We start from the raw sequence: 24,244 nt of genomic DNA, 5'->3' as shown, positions 1-24,244 counted from the left end.
ATATTAGTGCACTTTAAATTGGTAAAAAAAGAGGAAAATAAACAAATTGGACTTGCCTTTTTCTAATCTTCACTAGCTTTGTTATTTTTTTTTTTTTTTTTGTATAAAAATTATATTTTACAATAGGAAAGAGCTGGCAATTTTATTTGCCCACTTTCTGGTAAAGTATTTCGAAAACTTGTCCCGAGACCATCTACAATTATAGTTAACAAAAAATGTATAAACTTCAATCTCTTCGATTGATGATTTCTCAAAAATAAATTTATGAGCATACTCTAAATTTTTTAACAACAATTTATGCTTGGAGCAGTATTAATAAGTTTATCTTTTCCAATGTGTACAAAAATGCACACAATATAGCAACAAAGTATGGAATTTTTCTGCACACCCATTTTATATCTATGTGCAACAAAATCCCTCATTGTTTTCATAAAAAAAGTTCCTTAATCCAGTGACTACTTATTGAAAAAAATATTGTGCAGACACAAAAAAAAAAAAAGAAAAAAAAATGTGGTAAAAGAGAGATAATTTAAATAAAAATGGTCAAGTGAGGAAAGACACCTAGGACAAAATCAATATAATGAAAGAGGGTTAGACTAAAAAAATTCAGAACTAATAAAATTTAAAAAATTCAGGGAGATTTCCAGGGTTTAAGTTAAAAAATGATTTAAATCATTGACACCCAGGTAATATTTTTGTTATGTAATCCTAAAGTATTCAGTAAATAAATATTTGTAATATTCATTTTGATTTGCGTCTTCCCTTTTCAAAAAATAAATTGGGAATAAGTAATTCAAATCAAGTGGAAAAGGCTCTATTCATTTTCTTATTCCCATCTTTCAATTATGTTTAAAGCTCTTTTTGAGAACATTTACTTAATGCAAATTATTTCGTTGGTTTTAGTTAATTTTACTTTACATAATACTTGATGAATAAAGTATTCAAATATCCAGTGGTTTAAATTTATTTCAAACACGATACGTAAAGGATTTGTTCGAAAAAAAGTCACCGTTCTTTATATAAGAGCCTTGAAATTATTACTAGACGGTTGGAAATAAATTTTATACCCTGCTTTTAGCATTATTTTTGATAAAACCTCCTTCGCTCTGAAAAAAAAAACACACACACCCTATACCAAAACAGAATATATGCACAGTAACAGCATTTTAATTCTTGAATTAATTGAAGAGCTCTTATTCTTAGAGCAACGATTTTCCACCATTTCTTTTCATTAAACTGACGGGAAAAAACCCTGGATTATTGCTCTTCAGAAAACCATAAATTATCTATTATTGTTCAAAAGCAAAGGCATTGAGTCAACCAGCGCATCGAGCCGAAAGCGTACGATGAAAGCCACAAGATGGCCGCGAATCTTCGCGGTTGCTTCACTTCCACTGCGGAGGTCCACTGGTGATGTCTTCTCCTTATTACTCATAGCTCCATGCATCCAGTCATCATTGTACCGAACATCGGGTAGACTCAGTGGTGTAAATTCCAGACTAATCAGTGATTCACCCGGGGTGTGATGATTTTTAGCGGGAACTTGAGGGCTTATGAACAAAATGGGCAGTTTAAAGTAAGAGTTTACGAACGAAAGGCGCTTTCGTTGACAGATTTTTTTTTCTCTCCCCACCCCACCACTCAACATGAAACGTTGTTCTTTCCTTCATCAAAAAGGTAAGAGAAATAAATGATTATGCTTTGATTTTAGATTGTTATTTAATTCAAATACATACGCTTTTTATTTTAATATATGTCTGAATAAATAAGAAGAATGTAGGGATATGGTTTTTCAACCTTTTTTACTCATGGGCCACATTGCAAGTTTTTGGAGATGAGGCGGGACAACAATACTTTAGTTCATATGGTTTAGTTCGCACTCCCCCCCCCCCCTCCTTCCCTCAATCTGCCACATTCATCCATAACGTTTTTTAGAGTAAACGCTCAGTAGCATGGGGCAGGGGCGGATACAGAAAAATCTTTTGAAGGGGGTCCGGTAAATTGAATGCCCCCACCCCCACACACATACATTCGGTGTTTCATAACAAAGTTTTCATGAATTTATTTTAAAATGTTTTATTTATTTATTTGTTTATTTTTTTAATATTCCTTCTGTCAATATGAATCTACTTCTATAAGAGTTCCTGAATATTATTTACTAACAAGAAAATCGCCCGTCAAGGTATGACGGGTGAAAACTGCTTCTACATTTGAACGAAGTCATTGCCTGCTTGGTGATATTTTGATACTTAAAATTGTAACCCTAACTCCAGTGGATTAACCCAAAACTCCAGTTGGTAGCGTTCATTTTTGACCATTTTTTCTTTTCTTTATTCCCTGAAATGACACAGTCTTACCAGTAAAACTGTTAAGTTGCCGGATCGAGTTCAGCCTTGTCACAGTAAGGTCTTTCCCAGCATGTTAAACATTACCAAAACATATTATCAAGTTATCATGCCGTGGCGCAAGTTTCATTGTTAAAACACGCGGGTTACTCGATCGTTTGCTATTATATATATGAGGATATGATTCCTCCGAAACTAAAAGCTGGATGCGGCCATGCATGTATTTGTCTTCTAGAAAGTGGTAAATGCTAGCCAAACGTTCGTTTGTATCACGCCTCGACATATTTAAAAAATACTAATTGTTCTATGTTCTTATTTCTAACAAGCACATCTGTTTCGTTTCAAATGTGCATATTTGATGCGTCTGTTCTTGGTTATGCAGAAATAAATCACCAGGGTCATTTTCCAAACTTTTGCCTAAACAACATTTGAAAAATTTCAAACATAAATATCATCAATTGTTTTATTTATTTTGGGAAAAAATTTCTTGTAATAGTTTATTTTTAAGGGTACAATCATATTCGAGGCAGTGAGAAGCAAAAGGATGCAAGTGGCAAAATTAAAAATTTGGAGATAACCAGTACACATGGGAGGTGTTACTGGACAACATGACAGTATTTTAACGAAGTATTTAAATGATTATTTTTACGAAAAATCATACATTTTATGAATAAATTTTTCCCTTGAATCGCATAAAAAAATAATAATTTTTAAATAAAAATGCACAATATTCATCGTCATGAGTGTTACTACGTATCATATTTTCACTGCCTGTCAAAATTATAAATGAAAAGAAAAAAAAATATTTAAAATAATATTGTTAGAAAGATAACATTGCTTTTAAGTAAGCTACAAATTTTAATAGAGTTATTATGCATTTCTTTTGTTTTTCCGAATTGAATTTTAGAACTTGTTTACTAGATAAAACTCACGACTCATATGATTAGACTTTGTTAAGATGTGCCGTTTCCGTTAATAATCGTGGTTTTTCCAAGAAATTGCCAAATGATTTCTTTAATTTTAACTACACATTGAAAAAAAAAAAAATATATATATATATATATATATATATATATATATATATATATATATATATATATATATATATATATATATATATATATATATATATATATATATATATATATATATATATATATATATATATATATTATTGATTCCATCAAGGAAAAATTAGTGAACGAATCGCGATAATACGTTCCTTTGAGTTTGAAACCAGGGAGTTAAGGGTAATCTGCCACTCTAGGCATCTGACTCCAGCATTACTTCTTTAGCAAACAAAACTGCTTTTTTTCAAAATATGCAGTGTGTTTTGTGTTCTTTTTAATTATCTGTATCCGTAACCTTACCAAAGATAGTCTAGAATGCGATTTTAAGTTTACAAATTAGAAAATTTTCCTGAGATAAGAAATGTTCTCGTATGGGAGGCCTTTCAATCTGTCCTCGTCTTAAATCCCCATAGATCGTTTAAAACAGCATTTTCAGAGTTACAATTTAAACCAAATTCTGAAGGAGCTCTCCAAACCTCTTCTCCCCTACCATTACCAAAAATAATTACAATGCATTTTTGAGGCAGCAAGTTAGAAAAATTTCCTGGTGTGAGGCTTCGAGTCTTTCCTTCATGTAATATCATGAAAATATGGTATTAACCTGCGTTTTTAGCACTACAATTGGAAAAAAATTCCGCCGGAGAACCCCCCTCTTCTTTACATAATTGGAGGTAATATTTGCGTTTTTAAAAGGTTTCAATTTTGAAAAATGAGTGAGAGAAGGATGGTCCTCAGACCCCTTAATATTACGAAAGACAGTTACAATGCATTTCTAAGATTACAAATGAGAAAAAATTCCTGGGAAGGGCCTTGAAATCTCTCCATAGACAGGGGAGCGCCACCAAGTCATTTCTCTCCTAACAGTACCAAAGATCGTATAAAATGTGTTTTTAAGACTACAAACTTGAAAATTTTACGGGGGAGAAACCCTCGGACCCCCTTATTTCGGAGTTAATATTATAAAGCAAGATATTATCTTTTCCCGGTAATCTAATAATCGAACTCGATTACTTACAATCAGGTTCTTTTTGTCAATATTTAGATCTATTAAAGGTTTACTCATAAACCAGAAGCTGAACCTAATATCTTTGTATGTATTTAAGATACGCTTGAATTAATTAAAGGGCCGCCAGTTCCATACGTCCCCTACGTTTTTGATCTCACGACGGATATAAAAAGATATATATATATATATATATATATATATATATATATATATATATATATATATATATATATATATATATATATATATATATATATATATAGCAACAGTTAGACATTCAATTATTTTGAACATGCCGCCTTGTGAAAATTCCATAAAAAATGCTCTGCCGTTTACAGGATAGGCACAACCATTCACTGAATAGCAACACATTCACACAAAAAAAGAAAAAGCAGAGGAGAGAGAAAGTACATCCATGTTCAAACCGGGATTCGAACCTGGAATCTCCTCATCCACAGTCAGACTTCTTTAACAAGGCGGTCGAAAGCACTATTGTAATAAAATGCTGAATAAACTTAAAATTTGTATTCTACAAACTGTAAATAGGAGAGGAAAAGGGAGTTCATGTGAGCATTTTTTTTTTTTTCAATTTCTCACAAAATATTATCTTTTTCTCACAGAAAAAAGGTCCACATGATTGAATAGCCTTTTTTTTTTCTGTGCTATGGAATTTTTCCAGATTTTTAAAAAATAATTTCTTTACTTTATGGAATTTTTAAAAAATGTCTTCAATTGTTCACATACTATAGGGGGGTTAGCTCCCAGTTTAAAGATGAGCGTATTTATAAAGTGTATCGGTTTCCGGTGATTTAAGGCGCGTACATTAGCGCATTAAGCTCCCAAAGAAAGCGAATATGTATGGACAACTTTGCCTTGCAAGAGTCGCAAGCGAGTAAAATTCTTGATACTTACTTGCAATGGGGTTGTTTCCTTCAGTAAAACGTTAGTACATTTTGGCACTGAAATTGATTGAATAAGCAAAAAAAAAAAAAAAAATAATAATAATAATAATAACATGGACTCAGAAAATATTTTCATTTTCCCAACAGTTATTTTTTAATTAATTTTTTCAAATGTCCGATTTTTCAAACAAGGCGTAGTCTTTATGACGTCACGAATGATGCTTTTTGGCACAGTTTCCACGTTATGATAATCAAGAAGCGAATTAAAATTGCGCTTTACGCTTGCTATCAACCATATCATTGCCAATACACGTGAATAAAGATGAGAGTTAAACATTTTGCTCTGTGAATGGCAATACTGAATGCATTTCATCATTTGTGATGTCATCGGCAGAAACGTAAACAATGAAAGCGCACCGATTTAAGTATTTTTTTTTTTTTTTAATATTAAACTTAAACAAATTTTTAAAAAAATGGTCAGATCCTTATGTTTTTAAACATGCTCTTTCAGAAAACAATACTTTTAAAATTTTAGAAACGACCCCATTCTGGCATAGCTTTGTGCTGTGTTTGCAATACTGCTTATGGAACTTTCTAAATAAATCAGGAAGGTGCAAAGATATCATGTTATACCTACCTAAGTTCACTCTGAAGTTCTGGAGACACGAAGTACCTTCAACGGGAATATTTCTGAATTTTTCAGGAAGCTTCTAGGATGGTTTCAGGAAGGTTACTGAATTTTACCGGGAAAGTTCCTGGTTTTTGCAAGGTATGTTACTGGCAGAAATTGGGCACATCAGAGGCCCATTTTTTTCTAGGAACTTTTCTGAATCATTTTTACAGTGTATTACAATAAGCATATTCCAGGTTTCTGACTTCTTCCAGAAACGAGACATCATTTTATGGAGAAGATTTTTGAGCTTTTCATACTGGTTTCAGGTAAACTTCCGGAAGGATACTAACGTTTAGCGAGAATCTTTCCTGTTTTTACTTGATATGTTGCTGGCAGAAATTAGACACAATAGTTGCCCATTATTTTCCTCACAAGTTTCGGATTTTTTTTTTTCCTTTTACAGTACGTTGTTAGTATTGCTGCAAGTAATATCAAAGAAAGATTCCAACTCATTTTATTCACTTTGTATCTGGTTCTAAATTCTACATAAAAAGATCGTCGCGAATTCCTCCCTTAAAAAAAATTCTTGCCGCTTTATTTCACTTCACTTCCACTTACTGCTTCGAAACTTTATTCATGAAGCACGTTCTCTTCTCCGCTTGCCTCGAAAGCCGACGTTTTCCCCTTTTGTTCTTTTGTTTGTCCCCAAATCTGATTTGAAATTGACCCGAAAATAAGATGGGAAGCATCTGAATTCCATTTATTGTTGCAACTTCTTAGAAATATACAATTTTCGAGAAATTTGTTGTCATTCATTTCGGAAAATTCGATTTTCGTTTGTATCGCTCTAGCAGACGATATCCTTTCATTTTATTTAAATACATGTTTCCAGTTTCAATAAACTAAATTTGTGTTAACACTCGTTTTTCAAAAAAAACATTACACTTAAGAAGTGGGGGAAAAAAAAGAGTTTAAATGGGATATAAGAACTTTTGTATTACAAAGTACCCTTACTTTTATAACTTAACTCTCCAAAATATATTTAGACTGAATTTCTTTGTATTCAAGTCTTCAGTTTGGTAGCCTTATTTTTATTTTTATTTATGAGGCGGGGGTGCTTCACAATTTTTCTTTTCGCTTTCGGATGGTTAAGCAATTATTCTCTCATCTTTCTTTCCCTTACCCAGAAACTGCTAAACTTTCCTGAGCAAAATTAATTCCACTATAATAGTTGGAAAAAATGGAGAATTTAACGTGTTTTTCGTGCTTTATTTTCAGCGAAAACCAAATTAGCAAGCTTGTACAATACTGTCGTGAGAAGGTACAGGGTATTCCAAAAATGACTGATACATTTGAAAAATCAATAAAACTTAACGGGCAGCGATATAAATATACCATTTGTTGCTTTATGCTACAGTAAATTTTCATATGGACAAACTTCCAAAATTAGTTACACTGTTCCTCAACAGATGGCGCTACAGGTAGTTTAAAAGGTATAAAAGAAAACGCAGTCTGTAAGATCACCAAAATGAACGGTATATTGAAAATAAATGAAGACTAAATGGGCAGCGACAGAAAAACTCTGTTTATTTGCAATATGCTTGAAAAACAGTAAATTTTCAAACAGACACACCTGAAGCCTCCTCTAAGTACCTGTAGCGCCATCTGTTGAGGAACATTGTAACTAATTTTGAAAGATTGTCTGTCTGAAAATTCACAGCTGTCCCAAGCATAATGCAACAAACGGTATATTTCTGTCGATGCCAGTTTAGCTTTCATTGATTTTCAAATATGTCAGTCATTTTCGGGACACCCTGTAAACAGCAGTATACGCGGAAATGAGTTTTCGAGATATTTGTAGAAAGGCGTTCTGAATATAATACCAACAATAGGTAACTGTTCAAATTTAACATTTTTTTCGTGTTTTATTTTCAGTGGAAACCAAATAAGCAAGCTTGTACAAGCTAAAGTATTTTTTTTTCTAACGGGGTTACGCTAGAGGCACTACATTTTGCAGACCTAGAGCTTTCCCCGAAAATTGCATCCATTCTTTCATGTAGCACCAATATCGGCGGATGCTCTTACGACGAGAATTTTGACGCCCAGCTTCCCCACCAGATGGAGGCACCTGGGCTCTATTTGATGCGAAATCGCTCTAGAAGTTAAATTTTGCCAAAGACACTCTAAGCCAAACGCGTGCTCGAGGGATCTTTTACGTGCCGCATAATCATACGGCTTGCTCACTGTCGATTTTCTGCATCTTAAAAACCCGCCGACGAACCTGCGTCTTTGAGCGTAAGAGACCAACGTCTAACCACAACACCACTCTGTCAACTAGCAAATATAAACTAGATGACAAAAAGGAAAAATTTACACATACTGTCCTTTACTTTCCCACGGCAGTATTATATACTGGATCAGTGTTGATTCGTATGGTTAGTAGTCGTCAAAGAACGATGTCACGCTTTGAGGGGAAGGGGGATCAGGGAGAGGGGTTCGTGAAATCGTGAGAGTTTGTGACAAGGGAGCTGGTAACTAGAAGTGTGACATCAAACATTTCTTTATAACAATATGCTTGTGAAAAACAGCGTGACGTATAGCAAAGGCTGGGGGGGGGGGATTAATATTTTCCAGGAACGTTTTTGAATCGTTTTTACAGTGTAGCAAACAACTTCATTCTCCGTTTATTTATCTCTTTAAAGAGACATTTGTTGTTCAAGAGGGTTAGTTCATTCCTTTCATTTTGACAAATTTTTAACTTTTAATAGTCGTAAAAAAATAATTAAAAAAAAGAGGTTTTCTATTTATATTCCAACTATATGTCTTACATCTCACCTGCGTCGTATACCAGAATAAAATAACAATATGTATGACAACTGTACAATAATTGCATGATAACTCTATTTTATAAATATTATATCTGTAAAGAATTTTTTAAAAATTTCAATAATGAAGCGGAGTAGCACAGACCAGTCATTTAAAAAAATAATTCCAGGGTGTGGGGGGAGAAGGGGAAAAGTTATATACTCAATGCAGATTTTATCGAAAAAGAGCAAAAACCGCGTTGGAAATATATTAATTTCTCACAGCCTGGTGGGTCTATTGGCCCCCTCCTGACTCCTCCCCCCACCCCCCAAATGACGAGCCTGAGTAGGCACGGCTTCAAGGATCAAGGGTTGTTCTTTTGTTCAGATTCTAGACAGAGATCCATCGTCCCTGGTAAGTCTGCGTGATGACATGTACGGGGGATCTCTGGGGTTGCAATTCTCATATATGTAAATAGCGAATGATCGAGTAATGTTGACGTCATCAACGATGAAATTCGTGCCACGGCATGATCGTTTGATAATACGTTTTGGTAATGTCTAAATGCAAGGAAAGGTTTTATTGTGTCAAGGCTGAACTCGATCCGGTAACTTATTTGTTTTACTAGTAAGATTGGGTCATTTCAGAGGAATAAAGAAAAGAGATAACGGTCAACAATGAACGCTACCTACTGAAGTTTAGGGTTAATCCACTGGAGTTGGGAATAAAATTTCAACCATCAAACTATCACCAAACAGGCAATGGCTTCGCTAAAATGTATAGAAGCAATTTTCACCCGTCATACCTTGACGGGCGATTTTCTAGTTTATGCAAATAAATGAATTTCAACTTATATAAAATATAAACCTTTAATGTTGAATCTGACATTATGTATCTTATATCTGATGATACTCATTTCTTCATTTCCTTGACCAACAGGTGGCTAGCAACCACTCAGTTCCAGCCGACGGATGCCCGCCGAGCGTTTCCTTGCTTCGATGAGCCTGCACTCAAGGCCACCTTCAACATCACCATTGTCCACTTGAGCAATATGACGAGCCTGTCCAACATGCCCATCGTCAAAACTGAGACAAGGTAATCACAACGATGACATGCCCAACTGTGATCCATGCGACTACTTCTAAACCCCCGAGTGTGCTGTTACATAACTGTAGAGATTTCTGCTTCGAATTTAAAAGCGCATGTTCAAGATGGCCTGTTTATAAAAGTCTCTCGATTTATTTTATTGAGATATGATGCTAAGAGAAGGGTATTTTGATATTGACCTTTGATACCTCTTGATAACACAGCCATGGTAAATTTTACGGGATCTTATATTCCAGTATACAATGCAATACATTAGAAAACGTAGATACAATAATTATACATTAAAATACAGGGTGTCCCAAAAGTGATCGGCGACTTTTAAAAATCAATAAAAACTAAATGGGTAGAGATAGAAAGACGCGGTTTGTTGCAATAACCTTAGGGCAACAGTCAATTTTCATATATACAAACATAAAAAATAGGTCGACAATACATGGCGCACAATAGATGGCGCTATAGGTATATAGAGGAGGCTTAAGGTGTGTCTGTGAAAATTTATTGTTTTTTCAAGCATATTGCAAAAAAAAAAAAAAAAAACGGTGTACTTCTGTCACTGCCCGTTTAGTCTTTATAGATTTTTGAAATATAAGTCATTTTGGCGATCTTACATACTGTGTTTTCTTTTATATACCTTTTAAATTACCTGTAGCGTCATCTGTTGAGGAACATTGTAACTAATTTTATATGTTTGTATGTATGAAAATTTACTGTTGTCCTTAGCCTATTATTGCTACAAACCGCGTCTTTCTATCGCTACCCGTTTAATTTTTATCGATTTTTAAAAGTGACCAGTCACTTTTTGCTCACCCTGTATAAGTTGTTATCAAGCTTTGCCTGTTGCAGTTAGCCGAAAAAAATTTAAAATGATCTATGCTATAACTTTTAATGATGTAAATATGGACTAGGAGTGGTTTAGGGATTTGCAAAAAAGATTAAATTTTTAAAGAGAGGTTTTTTTTCCCTAGGTTAAAGAATTAGTTCTTGTTATAGTGCGATATGAATTGATGAGTCCAATTGAAACTTTACCTACAGAACTGGCGCACCCCCCCCCACACGTGTTTGTGCCCTGGGCCCGTGTCCTATGTGTCATGCCTTAATCTGGCCCTGATAGTATTAATTTTCTACGAATGTGAGCAATGAGCTGCAGTTTGAGTAAATAGCATTCCTGTAAGTTTTTCGGAACAATATGATCGAGCGGCAATTGCTTGAAGCAATACTCAAGAAAAAAAAAAAAAAAACTTTGCATTCACTTCTTTTTTATTTTTGTTATGATATGAGAGGGGGGGGGGAGACACGCTGTTCTTTATGGGAAAGAAAACGAACATAATTTTTTCACAATACTCCGTCTGTCACAGTTCCAGTCATCGTTTGTCAATGCTTCCACGCTGAAACACGACACTTATGTAGTGTAATTAAATAGTCGTAATTACACCCTCGAGAATTTTCAAAGCAGAATTGAAGTGAAGTGACTGCTGGAAAACAATATTGTTAAAGCTCGCAAATATGCCCTAGCACCTCTTGATGTGCACTTCATTTTGGGTGACATAATCAATATCCTTTTGATGCTTTATGTGGGGGGGGGGGGTCGTTTTTTGTATTTTTGAAGGACATGCGCTAAAAAAGAAATTTAAGTCAGACAAGAGCAATATTTCCTAAAGTTTTCTGCAGGTCTAGCATTTCTCACTATAAGAAAATTCTAAACTGCATTTCCGGGCAGTGGCGTAGCCAGAAATTCCTTAAGGGGGGGGGGGGGTCCAGTAGGGTGATACAAAAAAATTTTTTTTTTTTTTCAGCTAGAGTCCAGGACACACCCTATTTTTTTTTAGACTGACTAATAGTATTATGCTGTAGAAGTTTTAGCTTCTTACTAAAGTTTTAAGAGGGTGCTCAATGACCCCTTAATTTAACAGTAGCCGCAACATAGAAAATGCCACAAATTTAGAAACGTTTAATTTCTCCAGCTTTTATTTTGTAAATAATTATATGTATATGCATATTACTAGTGTATGTTATAATACGTAGCATTGTTTTTTCAGTTCAGTGTATTTTTTAACACCCCTCCGCATATTTATGAAGTTTGGGGGAGGGGATTGAGCACCCTCTTTCAGTTGAAATAGGAAGCTAAAATTCTTCCAATATATTACTATTCACAAGTCTAAAAATATTGAGGCGCGTCCTGTTATCTAGGAGAAGCCTTTCTTTTTTACGTGTATTTTTTAACCACCCTCGTATCCAGCCTAAATTCAGCCAACTCTGATACTTGGAAACGTTAATTAAAGCAGAGATAATAAGATTTTTATTTTACATACGCAGTATTACTACATTTGTTAAATTGATTAGATGATGGAAAAGTATTCTAAGTGGAATGGAATAATTTTAATTTTAATTATTTCAACTTAATTTTGAGTTTGAAGGAAGGGGTTTGATCCGGAGACCACCCCCTTTCCTACGCCAATGTTGCCGGACAATGTTCCAAGATTTCACGAATTTCACCAGTTTCCAGTGAAAACAGGTAAATTAGCGAAAAGGTTTCCTGAATATCTGCCAGTTTCAAGAATGCAAATTTCACACTATTGGGAAAAACATTTTTAGCTACCAGTGCGATTACATATTCAGTTTCTTCATGGCTTCGCTTTCAGCTTTGTTGCGTACCTTCTAGATCTACTGGGTCTGAAACAAGAGGTTATCTCAGAATTGTTGCTTGTCGAAAACTGCAAGTAAATATGCTATTTACTTGCAATTCTGCCTTACAGCTTCGGCCATATTTGCTTCGGGAGTTTTCTTGGTAAACCAAACAGGTGCCAAGCTGAGTAAGTTTCTCTGAAAATTACAGATTTATTACAGAAGCATGACTACGTTTTGCTGAGAGGGTTTCTGAATTAATCAGAGAGATTTCAGGCAAATCTCAAAAAGGTCACCGAGAGAAGCTTTCCTGTTTTTTGCCAGATTTTAAGCCAGATTTAGGCAAAAATTAAGCACAATAGCTGCCCATTATTTTCCAGGAACACTTCCTTTTTTTTATTTTTTGAAATGAACATTTTTTTAGGCGCGTTGAGCACTTTTGAGGTGGGGGAAAACCATCCCCTTTCACGATACTGAAAAACCGACACCTCGCCAACACCTGGAACATAGCGCGTGAGCGGCTTCTCTCTGCTCCTTTACCAGCGATTTTTTTCGTTTGAGATTACAAGTCTCAGTGGCACAATTGGCAGCGCGTCAGTCTGAAGAATCGAATAAGCTGCCCGGCGTGAGTTCGATCCTCACCGTCTTATAATATTTCTGAAGTAAAAAACTTCTTTAGGCCCTGGGTATTTTTTGGGATGAGAAAAAACAATATTTCTGATATCGGCGAGACACTGTGTTTGCTGTTGCCACTCTGAAAATGGACAGCAACTGTTATGGTTGCGGTTTAAACACTGCTCGACATTGAAAATGCAACACCAAGAAGGAGTGTTCAGAAATTTATGCAAATTTTAGAGTAGACGTACATCACTGAGTTATGTAAATGATGTGAAATGCGCAGCTCTCCGACGCACGTGAAGTAAAATATAAGGGAAGGAACTTGCAGAATGGGCAATATTCGTGTCGTTATTTCTGACTGGAGAATTATCGAAGAAATTTTGTCTTGGAGAATATGTGTAACACAAGAGAATGCCAGGTCGACGTCAACGAAGGCACTTCCAGCAGATAGACGATTTTACGAGGGGTATGGTGATCGGACTGAGAAAGGGAGGTTGGTCCGTACGTAAAATCGCAGCTGATACCCACATGGATGCGAGCACGGTGCATCGGCTGTGCCGCAGATGGTTGGAACAATGAAATGTGGCAAGATTAAGGGGTGTAGGGGCAGTCAGAGTGACGTCAGAACGCGTGGATCGACGCATCTACCGACAAGCTGCAGCAGACCCACAAGTCACTTGTTCCTCGATGCAAGATACCCTGAATATTCCCGTGTCAACCAAAACCATTTCCCGTCGTTTGGTCGCACGTGGTCTGTATTCAAGGCGTCCACTAAGAAGACTGCCATTGACCCCACAACATAGACAGCAACGTTTAGTACGGTGCCGGACTAGAGGGACGTGGATGACAGAATGGCGAAATTTTGTGTTCTCAGATGAATCCCGCTTCTGTTTATCCATTGATAGTCGCCGCATACGTGTGTGGCATCGACGTGGAGACAGATATAATCCGGAAGTAACTGTGGAACGTCCCACCGCACGACAATGTGGCATAATAATTTGGGGCGCAATTGCGTACAATTCCATATCACCTCTAGTTCGCATTCAGGGCACTATGACGGCCCAACGATACTTGGATAATGTGCTGCGGGCGGTGGCAATCCCTTACTTTCAAGGGCTACCTAATGCAATTTTTCAGCGGGATAATGCCCGACCACACAGTGCTTGCATCTTCCACCATGCTCTCCAAGGCACACAGATGCTTCCCTGGCCACCATACTCTTCTGACCTGTCAGCAATCGAACATGTGTGGGATGTGATTGGACGCCTTTTGCAGACCCTGTCCCTGCCTCGTTCAGAAGAAGAACTGTGGCAAATGGTTGAAAGGGAATTTAGAGTCATCCATTTGGACACCATCCGCACCCTTATTGACTCTATGCCTAGACGTGTTTCTTCGTGTATCGCTGTCCACGGTGGTCCTACATCCTACTGAGCCAACGCCGTTCTCGCTCTGTATTCTGCCTATCATTTTAAAATTAAGATCATTTATTATTCCTTGCTGCCTCTGTCTTTTTCCAAATTTCATCACTTTCTGACCACTCCTTCTTGGTGTTGCATTTTCAATGTCGAGCAGTGTATTTCGCCGGATAAGTCTTCAAGCGCAATACGAGAATTTCTGTATGAAAACTTATTTATTTATTTATTCTAAAGATTTTTTTTTTTTTTGCACTACTTTAATATAAAAATGGGAAGAGCTTTGATGATTTGCCAATGATTTTGAGTGGGGATTTCAACATCAACTTTGTAGATGATAAAAATCAACCTTTAATTGAATTTTGAAATGGATAATTTAATTTAACGATGTCCAATGATTGCAATGTTTTATTAATCAAACTTGCTATTATTTCCTTCTTTTGTGACTTCACAAATAATTAGCTATATATTTGTGAAGAATATATGTTAATGGAGAAATAGAATTCTTTCTCAACCTTTCCTTTGGGTGTTTTAACATTCATACCATGTAAAGAAGCTAAATCTTTCAATCCATTATGTAGTAAAACACTTTAACTCTGAGTTTCCCCTCTTTTATGTCCCCATCTTCATTATTCCCTTCTTTTATAAGACTTAAAAGACAGTCCATTACACTGTTATGAAGGCTATGTGCTAATGAAGAATTAAAAGTTAGGAAAAAGCAATACTTCCCAAAAAAAAATTTCTGGTTATTCTAACATTCATTCCATGTGGGGAAGCTAATCCTTTTTGCCACCACCATTACGGAGCCAAACATTATGACAAATTTCTTAACATAAAATATTGAAATTTCTTTTTTTTTTCCTCTTCTTCTTCTTCTTCTTCTTTTTTTTTTTTTTTTTTTTTTTTTTTTTTGTTGCATCCCTCACTTTATTATTCCTTTCTTTTAAAACATAAACTTCCTATGATTTTGCTTTTAAAATCTTCATCGTCGCTTACTTTTCTGAGCTAAAACTAAATTGTTGTCCCATCTTAACAGTTAAGCTAACTTGTCTATTTATCTTGACACATTCATCTTTGCTAACTTCTGTAAAATAAATTGTTTTTATCGTCCAGTTTTAGGAGTTCGATTTGGTTATGTTTAACTATTAAAGCCTTCTTTTCCTATTTATGTAAAATGAACCATATTATCACTTCTTTTTAGGAATTAAGCCTTACTTATCATTTACTGTTTCATCCCTTTTTCCTGATTGGAACTAAAACAAAAAGTCTTCAGAAACTCGTTCCCAACACAGTTGTTCACAACCCTGGGCTGAGCCGAAAGAAAACCGGGTCTCGATATAGTCAAATGGAGCCGGCTGGTGTAGTGATGGTTAGGCGTTGGGCATCTACGGGTATGGATCCAGAAAAAATCATTAGCGCCCAAGAGATTATGCTACACGTAAAAGACCCTTTGGGTATTCGTTTGGCTTAGAATTCTCTCGGCTAGATTAAATTCCTTGTGCAATTTCGCATCAAAAGAGAGCCCAGGTGCTTCTATCTGGTGTAAACTGGGTGTCCAAATTATCGCATCCCCCATTAAACGAAAAAAAAATATTTATATATATCCTCAAATGACTCTCGTATCGAGGTTAGAAAATCTTCAATTGAGGCGATGAGAAGCAAAGAAACTTAAGTGCCAAAATTAAAAATTTTGAGATATCCAGTACAAATGGAAGGTGAACCCTCTCCTATTTTTGAGCAAGATATAGTATTAGCAGCCCTGGTAGGTGTTGCTATACATCAAGATTTAGAAAAAAAAAAATAATGGAACCCTCCAGAGGACCGCAACTTTAAACACATTTTGCACAAAACTTGAAAATGTCCACTTAAATCCCTTTACTTCTCACTGCCTTAATTTACTTTTATTTTAACTCGTCTTAAAGAATAAATTTTTCTCTAAGCCGCCAGCCGTTGAGAAGTTACGATTGTGATTAAAAACACAAATGTGCCACTCCAGGTTTTCACCAAATCTTCGCCAACGTAGTTCCGTTGCACTAAAACAGTCACTCATCGCTTCCTGAAGGTCACCTGTTAAACAGATGTTGCTTTTTTAGCAGTTCCTTCTCTTTAGAAAGGTGTAGATTTATGACCTGAACGGTTTGTAAAAGAAACGCACCCAACTTACATATACAGTGAGCCATTATAAACAATCTTTTTTGGAAATGGGTGTATAGACGTAAGGGGTGAAAAGCGCTACGTACTCGGAAAAAAGATAAGAAACTACGAATGACTGAGAAAAAAAAATCTTTACAGCTAGCAAAAGCATTTTAATGACTGGAGAAAACAAAAACTAACGCTTGTGCAAAAGATCTCATTAATGAAAAATCTTAAACGCTAAAATTTTACACATTTGCACTTTGTAAGAAAACTTCGAACTGTCGCAGATTATTTCTGGGCCACTTTCCAGGATTTCACAGGCTTCCATCAGTTTCCTGTCAAAAATAAGTACTGGGTTAGCATAAAGGAATATCCCAGTTTTAAGAATTTTTATTTCGTAAACTATTATACTTATTACTGTAAATAATACAGAAAAATAAAGATAAACTGTCCAAGTTTTTTTGAACACGTAACTACTTAAACGTGCACAAACGTGCACGTTGCGCAATAGCGCGGCCAGAAATTCCTTCTGGAGGGGCTTTTTTGGTCACAAAAGTCCTTACACGCGAATTAACTACTGCATTGGCAACAATGTGAAAACCAAGACCTCTGGGGGTTACCTCCAATCCCCCCCCCCCTTCACTGGGCCACTGACGTTCCGCAACGATGGATTGGCCGTGCAGGTGATGATAATTTACCCTTTATGCGTTAGCCAGCCAGATCTTCAAACCTAGCCGCAGACGATTTTTTTATGGGGTTTCGTCAAAAACTGTTCATACACCGCCATTGTCTACAACATTGCAAGAACTGAAAGACTGCATTTCTGTTGTAAATCGAAAAATGGATAAGGTTACACTCCAAAATGCATGTTAGATGTGTGTCACTTTACGAAAGGCGCACGCGAAAAACAGAAACTTTCAGTTTATCTTTATTTTTATGTATCATTCATACTGTTAAATAAAATTATTTATGAAATATAAATTTTTAAAACCGGGATATTCTTTTATGAAAACCCTGTACATTTGCGAAAAGTTCCCTGAATCACTAAAAGTTGCGTGAATGCAGACTTCTCACTGTTCTGAAAAACGTTTTTAGCTACCAGTACAAAGATATACTACTCAGCTTCTTTAGAAGATGATTTTCCTTCCGTTCAGTGACTGTCTCTCCTATAGATTGACTAAGCCGCGAACGAGGGCAGAATGCAGTTTCTGGATATTGTAGCTCTAAAGTAAGTACAAGTAAGGCCGCTATATAAGGGGAGCTGACTTATCCGACATTTTGGTTCTAAAACGATCGGGGTGCAAAGTTAGTCTTTGAACAAAAGCCTCGCAGGAGAAAACTGGTGCCCAAGTTTTGCATGTGTTGCCCGATTGATGTTTGATTATTTTATTCCGTAAATAAAGAAGATTTAATCAATATAAATTTTAAATAAATAAGGTGTGAAAGATTCATTTTAAGTGACATTTTACCTAACTTATTATCAATATTTTACGACATAGCAACCAGCGAATATTATAACGTATTTATAAATACTAGAAACAAGGTTGGATTCACAGTCGTCTTGGGAACAAAATGTCGAATGGGTCGGTCTGTCCCTTTCTAAGGGGTTCTAAGTACAAGAAGATGCGAAGTATTTGCTTTAGGAGAATTACTGGAAAGTCAGGAAAGTTCCAAGCTGTTGCTGTAATCGTATCTAGGTTTAGTGGGAGGTTCCTGATATATTTCAGTTTCTTGTATGGCTTTTATTGAGAAGGTTTCTGAATTCTTCTGAAATATTACTGGTTAATTTCAGGAAGGTTACTCCTTTTCAGAGGAAAAATTTCCTGTTTTTTTTTTTTTTTTTTTTTTTCTTTTTCCCCAGATATATTACTGGCAGATATTAGGCGCACTAACCGCCCATTATTTTCCAGCAACGTTCCTGAAATATTTTTACAGTGTAAAATGAAAATTATTTTTGGGCAAATAACATTCTGGAAAGCAATCTAATTCGTTGAAAGAAAAACTTAAGATCATATTTCACGACTCACCATCCCAGAGATTGGTATTTCAAAGCAGAACAACAACCTTTTGTTAAGCGGGTGAGCCCTGAGGAAATCATAAAGTGTGTTACAAAAAGTCTGGATATTTTTAAATTCTAAAATCTCTCATGTTTTTCTTTGATAAATTATGTTCAAAACCTCAGCTGGAATACTGATTCGATTCCTTTTCTTTCAGAGATGACACTTGGGTCGCTGACTATTTCGGATCCACAGTTCGAATGTCAACTTATCTATTGGCTTTTATTGTCAGTGATTTCAAAGGAAACGGAACTGAAAAGGTATTTTCCACATTTCTTATATCTCTGTAAATGCCTCCCCCCCCCCAGGTCTTTATAACCCTATGCTATAAACCCCAACACCCCTATATTGAGCTAAGGCCTCATTCAAGTTAAAATTGTAACAACGTTTTATAAAAACACGTTTTAAAAGAGAATTTTGGAAGGGAATGTGGGGGAAACTGAAATAATTAAGACAACTTAAATTTATAGAAATGAATAAATTGGATTTTTTTTTATTACTGTATGTAAAAAGGGAACAACGCATTTTGAACAAAACATGTATTGATTTATTATTTTTCATTTTTGGCAAAAAAATTCCTTCTTTCAATGGAAAGCGGATTTTTTTTTCTTTGAGCCCCACACATGGAGATATGTGGCATTCCCCCCCTCCCCATGAAATATTTTCTATCTGATTATTAAAATTTTCTTCAAACGAATGACTTAACAATAAATGAATAAATAAATAAATTAATTAGTGCGTGAATGAATTAAAAAATAGATTAATGAATAAATAAATAACTGAATAGCTAGCCGATCCGTATGGAACTCCGCACTGTGCTTTGAATCGTTTTATATGGTATCACACTCTTTAAAAATTTTAAAGACAGAACATTATGAAGACGGATCGAAAAAAGTAAACGAATTAATGTGAATGGAAAAAATTAAATGCACAAAAGAAGGCATGTATTAAAGTTATCAGTAACAAAACCTCGTTTAATAAAATGCTGTGGTAATGTGATTATAGCTCACTTTGTGGTTGTACGTATTTTCAATGCAAACATAAATGTCAGTGAAAGTTTCTACTCGTGAAAAAGCAGTAATTGTGCATGTGAAAAAGCAGTAATTGTGCATGTGAAAAAGCGAGTTGTGGCAAGTACAATCCTGCCTATGTGAGACTCTAACGGCAAAAAAAAGAAACATTAAACGTATATTTATTGGCGCGGATTCGAACTGAAGCCATTCTGATCATCCGCACGACGCTCCAACCAACCGAGCAAATGCGCTTAATTTTGAATGCCATTCATTAAAGGAATGTGTTATACAAAAACATCAAAAAAACTTTTGTCAACAAAAAAAATATAAAAAGACCAAGTGTGTATGTTTTGTCATTGGCCCGCATAATACGCTTTAAAATAATTCCTAAAACAAGGCATTTGATTAAAGAATAAGGAAGATCTCGCGTTGCGATTGAAACGAACATTCTAGAGAAATAGCAAACAAGATTGAAAAGAAGTGTTTTTATTTTTGAAAATTGATGCAATTTCCCATAGCAGACTGCTTTTACTGTTACGGCTTGGATGCCAGCACATGTTTTTCTTTTAATCGAAAGCAGAGGAGGAAATGATCTCTTACTTACGAAGTTGGTAGTAATTTTAATGTTTTACTTCATATTCGAATAAATAATTAAAGGTTTACTGGGTGACTGGTTTATAATTATTGCTAGTCGGTGAAAATGCTCCATCAGGTGTACTATTGCTCAAGCATTAAAGTAATATAAAATTTTAAACGATTGAGAAATTTGTTTATACACTCCTGTTTGTGAAAATTGCAACACCACGAAGGACTTACGCGAGTGAGCTGAAAATTGCAGGAAATGTAAAGTAGGGCATAATATGCAGATGATTAGAATTGCAGACCGGTAGCGCATGCGTATGCTGAGCAGCGCCCTCTGAACGGCGGATCGAAGCGAATATAAATAGACGGCCGCAGCGAGGCGTGTATAATTATCGGTGGTTATATGCTAGAGTAAACGTTAACTGAATCTTTACTATGCCTCTTCGACGAAAGGAAGCGAAATTTGAGCAAATTTCGGAGTTTGAACAGGGCAGAATCGTCGGCCTTCGTGAAGCTAGATTGTCTTATCGTGCAGTAGCCGCTCGTGTGCAGCGTAACAGCAGCACAATCATGCGTGTTTGGAAGCAGTGGACGGACGAGGATCGGACAGCTCGGAAATCCGGGAGTGGACCCCGAAATGTGACTTCAGCTCACGATGACAGACACCTGGTGCGTATGGCGCTGATGGACCGCACAGCTTCTCCTAGTCAATTGGCAGCACAGTGGTCAACAGCTACAGGTGTTTCATTGTGTGCTTCATCAATTTGGAGACGTCTTTTGCAACGTGGGCTGCGCGCAAGGATTCCTTTATACAGGATTCCTCTCACGCAAAACCATCGCCGCCTGCGGCTACAATGGGCCAATGTGCATCGGAGCTGGCGTGCTGATTGGCAGCAGGTCGTCTTTTCTGACGAATCCTGCTTCAATTTGTGGCACCATGATGGCCAAATTCGTGTCAGGTGCTATGCCGGTGAACGGCACATTCCGGAGTGCATTATCGAACGCCACAGTGGACAAACACCCGGAGTTATGGTCTGAGGTGCCATAGCATATCATGGATGATCACAATTGCTACGAATTGTGGGCAATTTGAACAGTACCCGATACATAAACGAAGCTTTACAGCCCCAAGCTATTCCTTTTCTGCAAGGATTGCTGTACTCCAGCAGGACTGTCAAATCCTACCTTGATTCGCAGCAGGTACAGCGTCTTCCTTGGCCTGCATATTCCCCGGATATGTCACAGATTGAACATGTGCGGATTTCGTTGGGCGGCAACTCGCTCGTGATCCACGTCCTGTTGCTTCGACAGACTAACTTTGTTTGCGCGTACAAACAATATGAAATACTCTTCCGCAGGCAGATATTCAAACTTTGTTTCACTCCATGCCGAGTCGTGTAGCTGTTTTTATTGCGGCGTGTGGTGGCCACACAAAATACTTATTTCTATCTTTTTTTATTGTTTGTTTGGTTTGAAAATGCAATCATTTATTTGTGCCATTACCACTCAACTGTGTATTAAATTTCATTCAATTATGATGCTTCCTTCATGATGTTGCAATTTTCACAAACAGGAGTTTATAAAAAAAATGGAGCAATTTTATGCATTTTTAAACAGTTTATATTAAAATTAATATTTCTTTGCATTTTTTCAAATTTTACACTCTTAGCTTTCCAAAACTATATTAATTCCTCCGTATTAAATTACCGTGTGGTTTTGCGGGTCTAAAGGTTCACAGCCTTTATTTAACAACACATTGCAATCCTAGTATTTTATTTTATGTACTTGTAATAAAGGCCATGACTATCCCCCTCCATCTTGAAAGATAAATTCCAGCTGCACTACTGTGAACAAAAATGATTATTTTGCAATTCATTTGCCGTATTATTATTTTTACCCCTGATCTTTGATAATCTGGAGCGATTTCTCTTAAACTTAGTTGAACCAAATTAGATAAATCATGGAATAGTATAAAGAACATATACATATTGCATATTGATATATCTAAGGATAATGCAATATTAAATTAAATTTATGTTGCAAGGATGTCGTTTTAATATAAGTTTAGTGTTCTAATGCTAAAACTGTTGAAGATTGTATTTCGATAATGAATGCATTATTAATCCCTTTATCATTTTGGTATTTTCTGTGCTGTTCATGTAGAAAATACTGGGCAATAATCTCGTTTATTGTTACGGTATTATTGCTTGTAAACTTATTAACGAAAGGTAACACGCAATTTACGTAGAACTGACGGTGACTTCAATGCATCCCTATGAAATTGCAGGGTGCAATTCAATAAACACTGAACAGCAGCATTTCTTTTTCGTTCGGCTTCCTGCCAAACATGCTTTACGCTTGTCGATAATCGACATTGACGGCCACTGTTAAGTATACTTTTTGTATTGATTGTATTTAAAATATCTCCAGGTGGTTGTCTGTTGCTGAGCATTTTCATTTGCTTGTAACCAGGGTTCACAAATTTAACGATTACAGTTAATCTTTGAAGAGACTTCATTTCGGGCATTTTTTACAGGCTTTTCATTCAGACCAAATTCATAACAATATGAAAGTTCGTTATGTCGAAAACAGCCCTTTTATGGTTAAAAATATAAACTTTAACCTCTTTAGATCTTTTTCGAATTCCAAAAACCATCCTATATGAATTCTTGAGCAATAATTTATCTCTATGCCAAATTTCGAAGAAATCCGATTAAAACTGTGGAGGAGGGTTTGTGTGTGTGTATGTAAGGAGCATACATACACACACACAAACACAACCACAAACATACATCCATTTATATATATATATAGATTGCTGCTGGCATCATTATTATTGTTGTTTTTTAGAAAAGGCAACCAGTCTGCGTCATTTTACAAATCTTTGGGGTTATTCCAGTTTTAGTCTCTAATGAGAAAAAACTGTGTGTTGTCGTGAGGTTATATTAAGTATTTTAGAATTATTTCTTAAAAAGTTTTGGTGTCTGCTATAGTTAATACGTAATTAACACTTATTAATAAAGCAATGTTACTACAATTTGCTATTACATTTAAATATTTTATTGATATTGTTGGTTTATATTGTCAAAACTGTTTTTTTTTAATGGACAAGGCTTCAAACATGTCTCCTAGAAAGTGTAGAGAAATACAAGCAATACTACTTCCCTCCACATATACCAACATAGTTATTGCAAGTATAACAGGCATTTTTAGGTCAATAGTTGGATACGTCAAAATTAAAATTGCCCTAAACATGACACTGGAAGTGTATCACTTCGGAAGATGTGACAGAAAACACATCATCAATTCCCGTACCTGTCACAGATAGTGATATTTCCCTCAAAAATCGCAAAAGGAGTGTAGTACGTTTTACTTATGAATGAACAGGGCATTGAAGTTTCCACCAGGACTGTCCGGAGGAGATTTGTCGAAGAGTAAAAAAAAACCACGCCTCCCCGGGGTGAGAAAGAACTTATAAAGTGGGCAAAACAAACAAAAAAATGACTGATGAGGACTGGAATCGTGTAAGTAGTATTTGTAAGTAATGCTATTAAGAATTAATGGTATTATTTTGATTAGTTTAATGCTTTATAGGCATGCTTTTACGACGACTCCATTTTTAGCATTTTGGTCGAAAAAAGTTTATTTTACCAGTGCCCCCTGGGGGAGCTATTCCATCACAAATTTTTTAGAGCGTTAAATATCCAAAAAAGCACATATCCCTGATTCTACGGCCGGTAAAAGGAGCAGTGATGTGTTTTCTGTTACATTTATCTACGCGATCTGCTTTCAGTGACTTCTTTTGGTCAATTTTAAGCTTTTGATGCGTGGAACTACTGATTTAGAAACACTTGTTAAATTTGAAACAGCTTTCTAGAAATGTAAGGGAGGAGTAGTAATGCTTTTATTTCCCAACATTTTCTAGGAGACGTGTCTGAAGCCTTGCCCGTTCTTTA

General features: G+C 35.8%; 1 protein-coding gene across 1 annotated transcript in view; it reads left to right on the top strand.

Moving 5' to 3' along the window:
• The window catches only part of LOC129228058 (aminopeptidase Ey-like), a 164,083-nt gene that overhangs the window by 72,476 nt on the left and 67,363 nt on the right, over positions 1-24,244 (top strand). The window contains exons 2-5 of the mRNA XM_054862693.1: positions 9,681-9,819; positions 9,919-9,941; positions 18,851-18,953; positions 23,676-23,684. Of these exons, the coding sequence (XP_054718668.1) occupies positions 9,681-9,819; positions 9,919-9,941; positions 18,851-18,953; positions 23,676-23,684 (274 nt within the window). The remainder of the gene's footprint in view (positions 1-9,680; positions 9,820-9,918; positions 9,942-18,850; positions 18,954-23,675; positions 23,685-24,244) is intronic.

Source organism: Uloborus diversus, chromosome 8, assembly GCF_026930045.1.
Source record: "Uloborus diversus isolate 005 chromosome 8, Udiv.v.3.1, whole genome shotgun sequence".
Taxonomy (NCBI): domain Eukaryota; kingdom Metazoa; phylum Arthropoda; class Arachnida; order Araneae; family Uloboridae; genus Uloborus; species Uloborus diversus.
The sequence above is the reverse complement of the archived record's forward strand: the minus strand, read 5'-3'. Positions and strand labels throughout refer to the sequence as shown.